This window comes from Gymnoscopelus braueri (assembly GCF_963280865.1).
Source record: "Gymnoscopelus braueri genome assembly, chromosome: 19".
Taxonomy (NCBI): domain Eukaryota; kingdom Metazoa; phylum Chordata; class Actinopteri; order Myctophiformes; family Myctophidae; genus Gymnoscopelus; species Gymnoscopelus braueri.
The window spans coordinates 20789766-20803514 of NC_137621.1; the positions used below are offsets into that span (position 1 = coordinate 20789766).

At 41.5% G+C, this 13749-nt stretch overlaps 1 protein-coding gene across 1 annotated transcript; it reads right to left on the reverse strand.

Moving 5' to 3' along the window:
* Window positions 1–333: 333 nt before the first annotated feature.
* Window positions 334–10885, reverse strand: pkdccb (protein kinase domain containing, cytoplasmic b). Its single transcript, XM_080414100.1, has 7 exons — window positions 10202–10885; window positions 8206–8340; window positions 6234–6505; window positions 5706–5785; window positions 5204–5311; window positions 2649–2825; window positions 334–1700 (listed from the first exon to the last, which is right to left on the reverse strand). The coding sequence occupies exons 1-7, from the start codon at window positions 10808–10810 to the stop codon at window positions 1594–1596; spliced, it is 1488 nt and encodes a 495-aa protein (XP_080270226.1). The 5' UTR covers window positions 10811–10885; the 3' UTR covers window positions 334–1593.
* Between the last annotated feature and the right edge of the window lie 2864 nt (window positions 10886–13749).

Here is a 13749-nt window from a genome sequence, read left to right on the forward strand (position 1 = left end):
CGTGAGAGGACATTTGAATGCATTCCTCTGGTATTGTGTAAACTCTGTGGGTTTGGAGTTTTGCCCATTCAGATGTGTTACAGTTTGTAGATGAAGGGGGGCACGTGGTTATAAGCAAGAAAGCACCCCACTCCCCCCACACACACACACTCACTCACCAAGCAAGCATATGCACACGCACACGCGCACACACACACACACACACACACACCTCCAAGAGTGTGAATGGCTGGCTTGTTGTAGCACTGGGAGATGAACCTTCATATGAAGGTGCTATTGACAAGCTGTTAGCTCAAATTCTTCATAACATTGCAAACAGAAAAGAACATCATAGAGGGAGCAAAAAGTTTATAATTAAAGCAAACAAATTATAAAACTGTACAGAGGAACAAGTGAATATCAACTCATTTAACTGAATTATTTTTCACTGAAAATAACAGTTGCACCCACAAGGTGTACACATCCACCGTAACACACAAATAGTGTTATGAACATTTCATTTCAGCATAACGATTCTGAAGAAAAATACAAAAATAAGTATGAATTACATTTAAAACTCAACCAAAATAGCATGGAATGGTATCAATCATCTTGGCACATTTGTAGCTGTATAAATGCTTACATGGTTGTTTCTAACTCATACCAATGCAGCTAAAGCTGGGGAACCATGTATTAACCACTTTCAACCTGGCATTCTTATTTTGTGCATCGGCGAACATTTTCAAAGATTATCCAACTAGCATATCCAACTAGCCGATCTACACACTCACAACGTGTCACGGTGCGATGCGTTGTGAGCTCCGTAGTATTACTGGGATCTACAAGCTCACAGCATGTCACGATACGCCGTGTTGTGAGCTTGTAAATCAGCTATTTTCGCCACACGATACCATCGTACTACCAAGTATAAAATAGGGCTTAAGTGGATAAACAGCCACAACTTCAGCGCATTAGCATCAAAGTGTCTTTATATAAGAGCTTGTTTTCTTTTCTTTACCTCAGGCTTCAAACAGTGAGCTGAGGAGGGTTTAAAAGTTGTTCATATTACTTCTTTGGCTTTAAGTCCTACCGAGGGAGGGAGGGGGGGTGGGGCATGATGCTGAACAAAACACAACACACATGGCAAATAAAGACAAGCTGGGGAAAAAACACTTGCGAGGACAAGGCCTTTTTTTTTTTAACCCCCTAATTGTACCTGAAGGGAAATCCCTTTAAATAGTTGTTGGCAGACAGAGCGAGCTGGCAGCGAGATCAAACAGTCACCGAGCAGAAGCCCTATAAATACATCACATTCACTCGCCTCACTTCAAACGCCTCCTCCTTTAGCCCTGCTTCAACCCTCCTACTGCACAACCACAACGGCTCAATGTGTTCAGTATGTTCCTACGACGGGGTATCGGGAGGAGAACGGAGTTCTCATTTTGTCCGTGAGCAGGCCGATGCTTTTTTGCGAAAGGCAGCATAATTCGTACTTAGTAGTGCATGTGCAAAATTTTTGCTCCGTTTCATGCCATCGGCGGTGTATTGTCTCTCTTGTTCCGCCGTAAGAACTCCATTTTGGTTGTAATACCGTGGCTTTGTTTGGTCCTTGGATCACACTGCAGAAGGTTCAGGGGATTTGGTTTTCTTCAAATACACCTCTGACGTCTCATCTGGCACCAGATGGCTGAAACTGCTTCTGAAAGAAGCCAGGAGGTGGCCTGCAAACAAGAAGAAATGGATGGAAAGAAAAAATGAAAAACAGATCCATTTAAAGCCCTTGAGCAACACACACTCTCCTTTCTCTGACTTAAATCTCTTGGACTTAAAATCTTTGATAGTTGTATGCATTTAAAAGCCAAGGTCCAATGTCCTATCAGGAGATCAAAACGGAATTAATTGACTTTGTTTAGTCATTACTCATGTTCAGCCTGTTAGCAGGAGAACAGACCTATCAGCTGTAAGAAAGATGATGACAGCGAGAACATCGACACGTTGGCTTCGAAACATCCTGTGTTTCAGAAAGACAGGATGTGTACCAGCATTTTCAAGACAGTATTGAAGTCATACAATATCATTTATTTTGCCGCTTTTGCACCAGGTATGTGTATGAAAACATACATGCTTATACACTTTTATATGTACATACATATTATGTAAATATATATTCAATTCAGTGCCTCTCAGTTGGGGAAACATTGGATTTCATGTAGATATGCCATATTTTGGTGTACTGCAGTTCCTTGCGAGATTTGTGATACTTGGTATCACAAAACAGAAGTTTTTTGATTCTTCCTGTGTTTCAGAAATGGTGTTAACCTAGAGTGGGTTCTACTCTGGGACTTAAGAGTTTCTAAATTGTATCCTCTTATTGTTTAGTGCTTATTATTGCTTTCAGTAGGAGTTCCTTCATAGAAAAACACAATAGCTGCTCAGTCAAAAACATTTAGTTGCTGGGAAAAAAAAACAACTCTCCAGTAATGTGTGATATTCATTTTTCATTTAACAGAAAAAGGGGAATGACTAATGGGGGAAGAAGAAAGGAGTTGGGCGAGGACATATGGCAATCAAAAACGTCCGGAAACAGGCGGGAAGTTTGTTGTTGTTTTTGTGTGCGTGTGGGTGAGGGCGGGGGATTATATGGCTGAAAGATTGAGGGCATTACAAACCTGTCCACGTCTTCTGTCCGGTGAGGATGAAGCTGGTGCACTGTGCATGAGCGTTACAAATGAACGCCGCCTCCCTGGCGCCGTGCACTGCCAGCACACAGCCCTGATGGCTGTAGGACGGCCAACATCGGTACTCCACATTCCCAGAAGTCCTCATACCTCGCATCACTGTGTAATCTAAACAAACACAAAAAAAGGCAGCTCAGTACAGTACAGGACGTTTTCTGAAGACTTGCATTTGGTCCGTCCACGAATAGTTTAACCACTTAAACCCTATATGACATATACCCGTACATTGACCGGAGTCCCCCAGGGGTCTATACTAGGCCCCCTCCTTTTCCCCTCTACGCCAAATCTGCCGATCTACATGCTCACAACATGTTGCAACCTGACACTTTGAGAGCTTGTAGATATTCTACTTTCGCTGAATGTTCGCCCCAAGAATAGGGACGCTAGGGTTCAAGAGGTTAAAAGAAAAAAAAAGAAAGAAATGGTAATGTATACAAAGGCTCACGACACAGAGAGAATACCGAAAAAGTGACATCCCGCTTTTATAGCTCAATACAATTTTCTTATGATGACAACCACTTTTATGCATTATTTTTAACTCATTTATTAGTTATTGTATGATGTGTAGTGGTTGTGATGACTACTGTAACAAACCAAATTTCCCCATGGGAACAATAATGCTTATTCAATCCAAGTAGAATTTGTGTGCTTTACTCGTCCTAAATGGAAAACCATCGAACATAACCTCCCTCCCAACATTTGTTATAACATTCTTTGAGTCAGGCGGCTCTGTGGATCTCATCTGCTATACATTAGCAAGAGTCTGAGTTGGAAGTGCACTCAACCAGGCACACACACACACACACACACACACACACACACACACACACACACACACACTGAAACAAAGAGAGACTTGAGAGAGGGAGAGAGGCACAGAGAGCGAAAAAGAATAAAGGTCTAGTTGGTAGTTAGCATATTGAGGTAGTTGGTAGTGGTAGTCACATTACCAAACTACGTGCATAGGAGTATTTTAGACCAATAGTTACTACTGTATATACATAAGAAGCAGTATATGGGGGCCAAGAAAAGGTAACTTGTGGGAGGAGTGTTTATTATGAACCAGACAGTGGGTGGAAAGGGGAGAAAATGAAGCCTGTATTTTTCAGCTAGCTACACTGCCAAATCCTGTCAGTAAGTTTAACTCTTGAAGTGTAAAAGAAAAAAAAAAGGGGGGGGGGGTATTTTTACGCTTTCAGAGTTAAATACATTAATTTTTTGCAATGAAAGGCTTTATCCACTGCGGAGACACCATGTACCCTGGCATTTCATACCAGAGACTATGGAGTGAGCATATCTGTGATCTCAGTAGGGTTCTACTGTACACAATCTTAGGGTTATGGAATTCCAGATAGTAGTGATAAAAATAGAACATGATTCACCAGTGCACAGCCCAGGAACGACCACAAGTTCTACAGAAATCCCCCTTCCCTCAAAAACCTCAGTTACCAACTGAGACACTACAGAGCAAATCAATCTAAAGTTATAGAACTTGTTTTCTTTTTTATATAGATGTGTTTGCCATGTAGATGAGTATGGCTCCAGAACTAAACATTACACCTCCTTGTTAAGGCAAAACGCTCTCTTCTACTGCAAGCCTGAGTCCTGCAGCCTCTTTACCTCACATCTGTGATTAAATTCATAAAGTGCTGCTATGCAAACAGTCCGGCGTCTAGAGGATGGAAAGTCTCACGACAGGAACGCAGCCAGTTATTCTGTTATTAATATTTCACAGAACTGAAAGGAATGAGGGGGAGTATAGGCAGAGCAGAGGAGAGCTGGGAGTGGAATGGTATAAGACCTTCATCGCTTTAGAGAACACAAAGAATGAACAAAAGAGCCGGAGCAGATATAAAGCTACCATGGTGTGGCGATATTTAACTACTTCAGCCACATATAATTTGCTGTGTAACAAATAGTGAAAATAGACGATCTATAAACTCAACGCTTCGCATTTGGATCTACTATTTTCGTGCTATCGTTTAAAAAATGTTTAAAACAATTTGGAAAACTGCCTAAAATAGGAACGCAAGGGTTAACGTGGTTAAGAGTGTCATCTGATAGGAACAAGGCTAAACAGAAGATACACCGTTTCTAATATTGTAACACTCAAGTTCTCCTAATCATGTACTGTATCCCAGTTTCTTTTGGTACAATAAACACATCTATGCTTTTTGAGCCAGAGACAGGGAGGGTTGAGGGGGGTGGGGGGGGTTTAAGCCCACCTTGTTGCATTCCTGCTGCCTAATAAACCTGTCAAAGCAGAAGGGAGGGAGAGAGAGACCCCACATCCTGCCCCCTTGTCCTTTATGAAATTAAATGAAAAAGAAAAAAAAGTGGTACACAGACTGCGTCCTTGCCTCTGAAGGAGAGGACAAAAGGAAAAGTATGCTCAGCCGCCCTTCTCTGACCCCCCAACCCCCACCCTCCTTAAATGCCCACACTAGTTTATGAAAAAAAGAGGCCTTCATTCCATAAGCTCTTACCTCTGATTATTGATGGAGGAACGTTGTCCAGGTGCACACCAGACTTGTAGAGGAGGAGGACGCGTTCAAAGGCATCTAGTGTTTGGTTGATGTCAGCTTTCAGCTCCCCTGGACACACACTCATATTAGTATATATGTATATATTTACATGCAGAGGACATGAGCTATGCGTTAACCACTTTCAACCTTTTTGGGCACTTCATAGGCAAAAATACTTTTTTATTTTCACTATTCGTTGTACAATGAAGTATCCACGGCTTAAGTGGTTAAACATCGTAAGGGGTGAAGCTAATATTCCCATACCTGCCTATCACAAACGTAAGCACTATCAACAGCTATTCATTAGCCTGCGAGTACGGGGCCAGGGGCCACTAACATAGCGTTCACTTAATGAAGCTCTCACTCCCAAGCGTGTTATTACACGACTTCAATAATGCACCGATTTGCTTTCTGATCCTGAATAGTTGCGTCCCGTCATGTCATGGTTGTCTTTCTTCCTCACCTGTGGAGTTCATTATGTGGTTTACCAGGTGTGCAAGGCCAGGCGGGGCCTGGTGTGGTAGCAGGTAGGTGAAGAAATACCTGGGGGACAGGCAAAAACAGCTCCGTCAGACAGGGAGACAGACATGCCCCATCACATAGTTCACACAGAGCATGACTTGTCTCACAAGGGTGTTAAAAGCAAACGGGGGCCATAAACCTGTCAGAACTTTGAATGCATGTTAAAAAATAAAAGCAGGAGAAGACCCCATTTTCCACTTAAAACGACGCCATACAGTGCGTGCATCCATCACCCCTCATTCCATCCACCCATTAATTAACAACTTCAGCCGTGTCCATGCTTAAGCTATGAACGCAGTCATTCATCCATCCATTTTAGAACAACAGTATATCTCTAGATACATATTGTAATTTTCCTGCAACCAACAAGCACCTGTTTATAAGTGGCCATGCACGGGTGACTCTATTTATTCTTTATTCACCATTACCTTATACGTATAGTATATATATATATTATAATTTTTTATACCTATAGGCATTGTAGAGGTTCCTCTTTTCATTCAGACCTTCACACAGTCCCTGGGCTGAGCAGGGCAGAGTGAAGTTCTTGAGGGGAAACTGGAGGGTACAGTCTGCATCTGTCTGACAGCGGGGTTCCTCCATGCTGGCATCGTCCAGGTCCGTTAACTTCAGCTCTCCCAACACCATGACAAACTGCCGAGGCTGGAAGTCCAGGAGCGCTACAGAGCCCAGCGGCGAGTAGGAGAGGAACTGGAGGAGTCTGACCAGACCCAGACATACCTGCAATGTGAACAGAAACCACATTTTACACTCTCAGAGTCAAACTTTAAAGTGTAAGTGATAAAGGTTGAGGGATTTACCTAGTTTAATTGCCAAGTCATTACAAAACCGTTATAGAAGTAAGTATCTTGTTGATGCACAGAATTGCTATGTAATTACAGCCCCATTACATTGTTGGTTATAAAATGGAATATTTAAAAACATTGTTAAATAGTTTTTAAAAAACAGCAAGTTGAAAAACACCAATTCATGCATATATATACACGCACGCACGCACACACACACACAGTATATTAAATATAATTGCATATACATTTGTTGCTTTTAATCAATGTTTAATCTATCACATTTGTAAACTATTCTAAAATGGATTTAGTTCTGTAATTCATAAATCATAATCTACTAGCAAGACAGAAAGAATAAAAAAGACTTGGCCAAGCACCCTCACCCTCTCACCCTCAGAGAAAATAAAGCAATAACATTATCCGCACACTGAAAGGGCATGAAATGATTCTGTCACACTACAAACATAGCTGAACTATTAGGTAATGCACTGTGTCTCTTGAACGTCACTCTGTGAGATTGAAGCCACTGTAAAAAAAACAGAGGCGGGTGAAACCGAACACGGTCGGATTACTGTGTGTGTTGTGCAGATGCGTGGTGCAACCAAAGAGGCCGAGCTACCCTGAAAGCCATACTACACCGTAAAATCTGCAGCATCTGCATGGATAAAAAGAACACTGAGGATTTTACTGTGTATGAATCGGAATTTCATAGTGGCCAGCGAGCAATGATGTCACTCAAATCATTTTAAAATACATTATTTTATGAATTATAAATAAAACAACAAGGATTTTTTTTTCTCTCCCTATGAGGATCACCATTTACACACACACACACACACACACACACTCCTTGACCCCTGGAGAGCAAATCAGGACTGTCCCACCCACTGTTGACTCCTACTGGGGAGCATACCTATGGCGGGGGGAGGGGGGGGGTCACGCTGTGTGTGACTGTGTGTGCGTATGTGTGTTTGTTGGGGAGGGATGGGATGACATTCTTTAGCCCGTGGTGGATTAACTCTAGGAGCCATCTCCATTCCGACCATGGTCTGATCAAATACGCGGAAGGACAGATGTCAGACCTCGAGGGGTTTCAAATGTCCTGAACCCCCTCATGTGTGACTTGGCTTAAACACTATGGTATCATCTCTTTTTACTGAGTGTGAGGGTTCCATGTCGTTGCCTGTATGAGCGTGGGAGCGAGAGAAAGGGAGCGAGGCAGAGGGATTCAGTTTTCACTTAAAGGCGCGTAAGTGACAGAAAACAGACCATGCAATGTAGACAGTTTGAAAAGAGTGTGTGTGTGTGTGTGTGTGTGTGTGTGTGTGTGTGTGTGTGTGTGTGTGTGTGTGTGTGTGTGTGTGTGTGTGTGTGTGTGTGTGTGTGTGTGTGTGTGTGTGTGTGTGTGTGAGAGAGAGAGAGAGAGAGAGGGAAAAGATTTAGAGCGGGTGAGAAAGAAGTTGAAGATTGCAAGGAGACAGAAAAACAGAAACACATCTTAAAAGTAGAGTATAGAGACCACAGCAGAGGAACAACAAGAAATCAGAGGAGAGAGAGAGAGTGAGAGAGAAAGAGACAGACATAGAGAGAAAGACGTAGGAAAGAAAATAAATAAGGTTCTGTGGGCGGCCTTACCCTGAATCGATCCTCCCAGGGGCTCTGCAATAGCTGGATCATCTGGAGCGGACTCCCCTGCTCCAGGATGGCTGTGATTTTTCCCAATCCTTTTTCTCCCCTTCCTCCAACATCTTCTGCACAGTGGCCTCTGAGCTGTGGGCAGGTACAGTATATCCACATGAATAAGCCACTTGCAAACTGACATACCTATTTTGGGGTGAAATATATTTTGCCCATAAATCACGTAAGCCCTATATTCATATGACGAAACATACAGGGCTTATGTGGTTACGTTTATAATTTAGGCTATATAATTCAGACTGTCACTTGACAGAAATAACAGATTTTGTTTTTCAAATGAGAAAATGTTTTTCAGTTGAAAATCTTTTCCTCAAGTGTGTGCAGTTGAACTACAGGGTGTTGCTGCAGATTGTAAAAATCCGTAGATGCAATTAAGATAGAACATAAACATAAGGTCATACTGGTCCTTTCAGGCCCCCATGTCTGTAGCACAGAAACACATCTAATTAAGAACCAGAAATAGTTGATCATCAAAAAATATGTTCTCACTGCAGAAGTAAATTGAAAGGACATGATTGGGACATAGTCTGCCAGCCCAACAACAGTCTGCAAATGACACTTTGACCAAAGTAATCATATTAGCCAACAGTGAATATTCCCCGCATCCTTATGAAATCAACCAATTAAGCTCGTTGGACACGCTGTACCATGACGGGGGCTGGTCGTTATGAGAGACAACCATTCTCTCCGTTCAAAGTTGTCTCTCAGTTCAGGTTTCAAATTTGGACTAGAATGGATTGATTGAGCAAGGTCTGGGGGGCAGTGGTGGAAAAAGTATTCACATGTTTTACTCAAGTTAGAGTATCAATACTGCAATGTAGAAATAATCTGTTACAAATAAAAGTCAGGAATTACAAATGTACTTGAGTAAAGTACAAAAGTATTGGCATCAAAATGTACTTAATGTACCAAAGGTAAAAAGTTATAATTATTCAGAATGTCCAATTTCACAAGTTTTCAAATGTATAAAAATCTTTTGAAAATAGCAGATCTACAAGCCCACAATGCTTTGCATTGGGACACATTGTGAGCTTGTAGATCGGCTATTTTCAAATGGCCTAAATGTAGGCTATGTAGGGCTGAAGTGGTTAATGTATGTTTTGTAATAATAATCAAAATCTACAAAGTAACTAGTAACTAATGTTTTCGAATAATTGTAGTGGAGTAAAGGTACAATATTTGCCTCTGAGATGTAGTGGAGTAGAAGAAAAAGTACTGAACGTTGGAAATATTCTAGTAAAGTAAAATATTGCTCAAAATTGTACTTAAGTACAGTACTTGAGTAAATGTACTTGGTTACTTTACACCACTGCAGGGGGGTTTCAGATGGATTTTTATAAAAAAGGACAGAGGCTCTGTGTCTCCTCAAATTGCAAAACCGGACCTAAGGTCGTGAGAGGTTCAACGAATTTAATTGAATTACATGGGAAGGGCCTCCAGAGGCAGTGAGCCGTTTCATCCACTTTTACGCGTGAGACCAAGCAGTGAGGCGAGGAGACATAAACAGACAGTAATGTTTACTATTTGCCTTTATCAGTGGTGGAAAGTAACTAAGCGCATGTACTAAAGTACTGTACTTAAGTACAATTTTGAGGTATTTTTTTTTTTTACTGTACTGGAGTATTTCCAAATAATGTTCTGTACTTTTACTTCTACTCCACTACACCTCAGAGGCAAATATTTTTATTTTTATTTCACACTACAATTATTTGACAACTTAAGTTACTAGACCTTACTAGTTACTTTTAATTATTATTTCAAGCAAAACATACATTGACCACTTCAGTAATATAATATTTAAACTTTGGCTATGAATAGCCGATCTACAAGCTCACAACGCGTCACATGAGCTTGTAGATCTGCTATTTAAAAAAGATTTTACTTAATAGAGAAATTAGCAGAAAAAAGCCTACTTTTTCTACAGACAACTGACCTTTATGACGTTTGGATGTTGCAGCCTCTGCAGCAGGACCATTTCTTTCCTCAGTTTGTAGGAGACGAGATCGTAGCAGCCACGAGGGTCTTTAAAATCCTCCAGACACTTCTCCATGTCGTTCCCCTGGTCGTTGACCAGCTTTAAAGCCACCGACCGATCCTCGGCCAAGACAACTTTGACAACTAGCTTTGTGTATCCAGACCCGAGGACTTCCACTGACCGCACGTCAACCAGGGAATCGCAGCCCATTTCATCCATATGCGCCCGTCTTAAACTATCCGAGATCTCGTTCCACAGACTAAAATCCACGTTTGTTTTGAATGACGGGCGGTGGTGCTGCTGCTGGGGGGGAAATCCCGACGACGACTCCCACGATATTATTTTTTCGTTGTCCGGGGAGAAGAGCAAAGGAATGATTTCTTTGCGCCTTTCGCTGAGTTGGTGAATCAGGGCGCTGCGCAACTCTTCATTTATAGTTCCATTAATGGGAGGATATCCTTTCTGACCGGCGAGTTGCAAACTGCTTATCAAAAGTGTCACTAGTATAGAAATAACCACGAAAGCCAGAAATGCAGCTGCACATAAGGGGTTGCCCATGACAGGCATGGTGCTGCTCGGCGAGCGGATATCTGTGGAGAGAACGCGCACGGAAAGAGAAGCTGTGCGGTCTGACTGACTGGGTTCTAAATGTGAAGGGTTGTGCACAATTGGTCACTTCTGCTTTTTCACCTCCTCTTTGGCAACACCCCCTAGAGGCGTGTTCTTTGTTTAGCAACGCCCTCTAGAGGCGTGTCCTCTGGTCATTTTACACCCTTTACACCCAGTGAACAACACGGTCTGACCAGTGTTGCCATGTCCACTTATTGTAAGCGACTTTGGGCTTGCGATTCTTTTTGACTCGTTTTTAAAGTGTAGTTGCTTATTTCGGATTATTTTCCTAAATGTTGTTTAAACCTATGGTTCTAAAATATTTTAATGTCAAGGACCCTCAAATTAATATATATTTGTCCACGGACCCCCATCTGAAAACATTCTGTGACACCTGTAGGCTGTACCACATTTGTGTTGTTGTTGATTGATTGATTGATTGATTGATTGATTGATTGATTGATTGATTGAATACTTTAGTAACAGTTTGCAGAGACAAACACAGGAAGTACAGTACAATACAAGGTCTGTTAAGAGGATTTTAAACAAAGAAAGCACTATGGTTTGCTTCCATTGGGGTCCTTTGTACTCAATTCATTTAATGACAGACAATTATACAATACTATGCAAAATGTTAAAATGTAAAAAAACTATCCAAAATGTTTCAGATAAAAAAGAAAAACAAATATCTACAAGCGATGCGACGCGTTGTGAGCTTGTAGATCTGCTATTTTCAAATATCGGAGCTCATGTGGCCTGGTCGCTTCCTTTGGGCTTGTTTTCCTAGACCTGATTGCTTATTTCTCTCACAAAACCTGGCAACGCTGGTTGCAACTGAGACTCGTTTGACAGACCGCACAGTTGAGACTATGCTGTCTGAAATGAAGGCTTAACCTACTGACTGGACTGGATGTCTGAAAACGGCACAGGATTTGGCTGGCTCATCATTGTGAAGCACATGGCTCGTTGTGAGGCTAGTAGTAGGCCTAGGCCTACTTTGCAAAACAGTCTAAAATAGCAGATCTAAAAGCTGACACATGATATTGTCCCCCCTCGTCAGGCGGTAGAGCGGTCGATCCTGGTGGACTCCCCCTGAGTTAGTGTCAAAGTGTCCTTGAGCAAGACACTGAACCCCTTTATAATTGCTCCCGATGAGCAGGTTGGTGCCTTGCATGGTTTCCTCCGACGTCGGTGAATGAATGTGGGTGTGAAGTGAATGGGTGAATGTAATGCTCCTTGTAAAGCGCCCTGGATAAAGGGAAGAAGGCAGATATCAGAGTGGTGCAAAATGAAAAGGCTGTGTGTGTTGTTGTTTTTTTATTCACACCAGAGGAAATAAATAGGGAACATTTTCCACAATCCATTTGGCCTACAGGCATCATTCACAATGATAGTAGGCTACACTGACTGTAATCATGAGTTCAAATGCTGTTCTTTGGGTGGCCCCAAAGGGAAGTGAAACCCTAACCCTGGGAGATATGCCATGCCAACTGTGCCAGCTGAATATTCAGGGCGTGTTGGTCTTAACAGTTCATGGTTGTATTGGAATACAAGTCTGAATTAAAAAAAAGTTGACATCACAGAGTATGGCAATTTAGAAACATATGTAGAAATAAATGGTCGCCGCTGCACTTTTACAGGGGAAAATATGTAAAGCCCAGACAAAATGTGTAACAATTTGTCTTAACAACTATCAGCAACAACAGTGGAAACAATATATATAATTATAATTTTGGACATGAGGGCGAGGCCACATGGTCTGTTTGGGACAATTCAGACAAATGAATTGAATTTGTCTGAATACACATCAGTGTATATTCAAACTGATGTCATTATTGAAAACGTGTCAAGAGAACCAGCTTGCTGCATGTTATCACCATCATAATCTGTTCAACAGGTGGCAGCAAAGCACCTTTTTCTTAATGGCTAATCATCAGACAACACCATAAATCAACACGACTAAAGGCACACATTTCTTCGCTGTAGCAAAGAATCAGTGGCATCATCAGTTAACCAGTGATAATAATTCATATCACAATTTCACAAGTGCAAAGTAGCCATATAATGAGTAATGACAGAGGCATTTGACCAGATTTCAGGACAATGTTTCACTGTTAGAGGCAGTGTAGCCATATCCCAGTGTTTTTGTATTCACCAACATGAATCAGTGGTGGAAAGTAATTAAGTACATGTACTCAAGTGCTGTACTTCAGTACAATTTTGAGGTACTTTTTTACTTTACTTACTTGAGTAATTATGTCCAATTTTCAGTACTTTTACTAAGAGGCAAATACTCACTAGAATTATTTGACAACTTAAGATACTTTGTCGATTTTTGGGAATTAAAACAATTATAGGAAATTACCATGATTGTCATTTCAGAACCACCCTAGTCTCAGTCAGAACACAAAGCCTGTGAAGTGTGTGTGTGTGTGTGTGTGTGTGTGTGTGTGTGTGTGTGTGTGTGTGTGTGTGTGTGTGTGTGCGTGTGTGTGTGTGTGTGTGTGTGTGTGTGCGCGCGCGCGCCTCGCTGTTTACTATCCCACCACTGCAGTTATAAATCTAAGGACTGACTGACTAATTAATTAATGATTCAATGTGAAGTTCTCTCTCTTGCATATATAGCCTACAATATTCTACGTAGGCTACCTTATTTCCAAAGTGTAAAATAACTGAAAGTAGGTCCATTCTTTCTTTGACACATACTGTCTAGTGGATGTCATCGTTTTTCAAATATCTTCTTCACATTTTCTTCGTTGCTTCTATTTTCTCAGCACTGCTCTAAACATGGAGCCATTCAGTGACGTGGTGTCTGAAATATGATTCTTTCTAATCAAAACCAGAACCCCAGCCGCCTCTATAAGCCCATGGATCACCTTTGCCACACATTTTCGGTT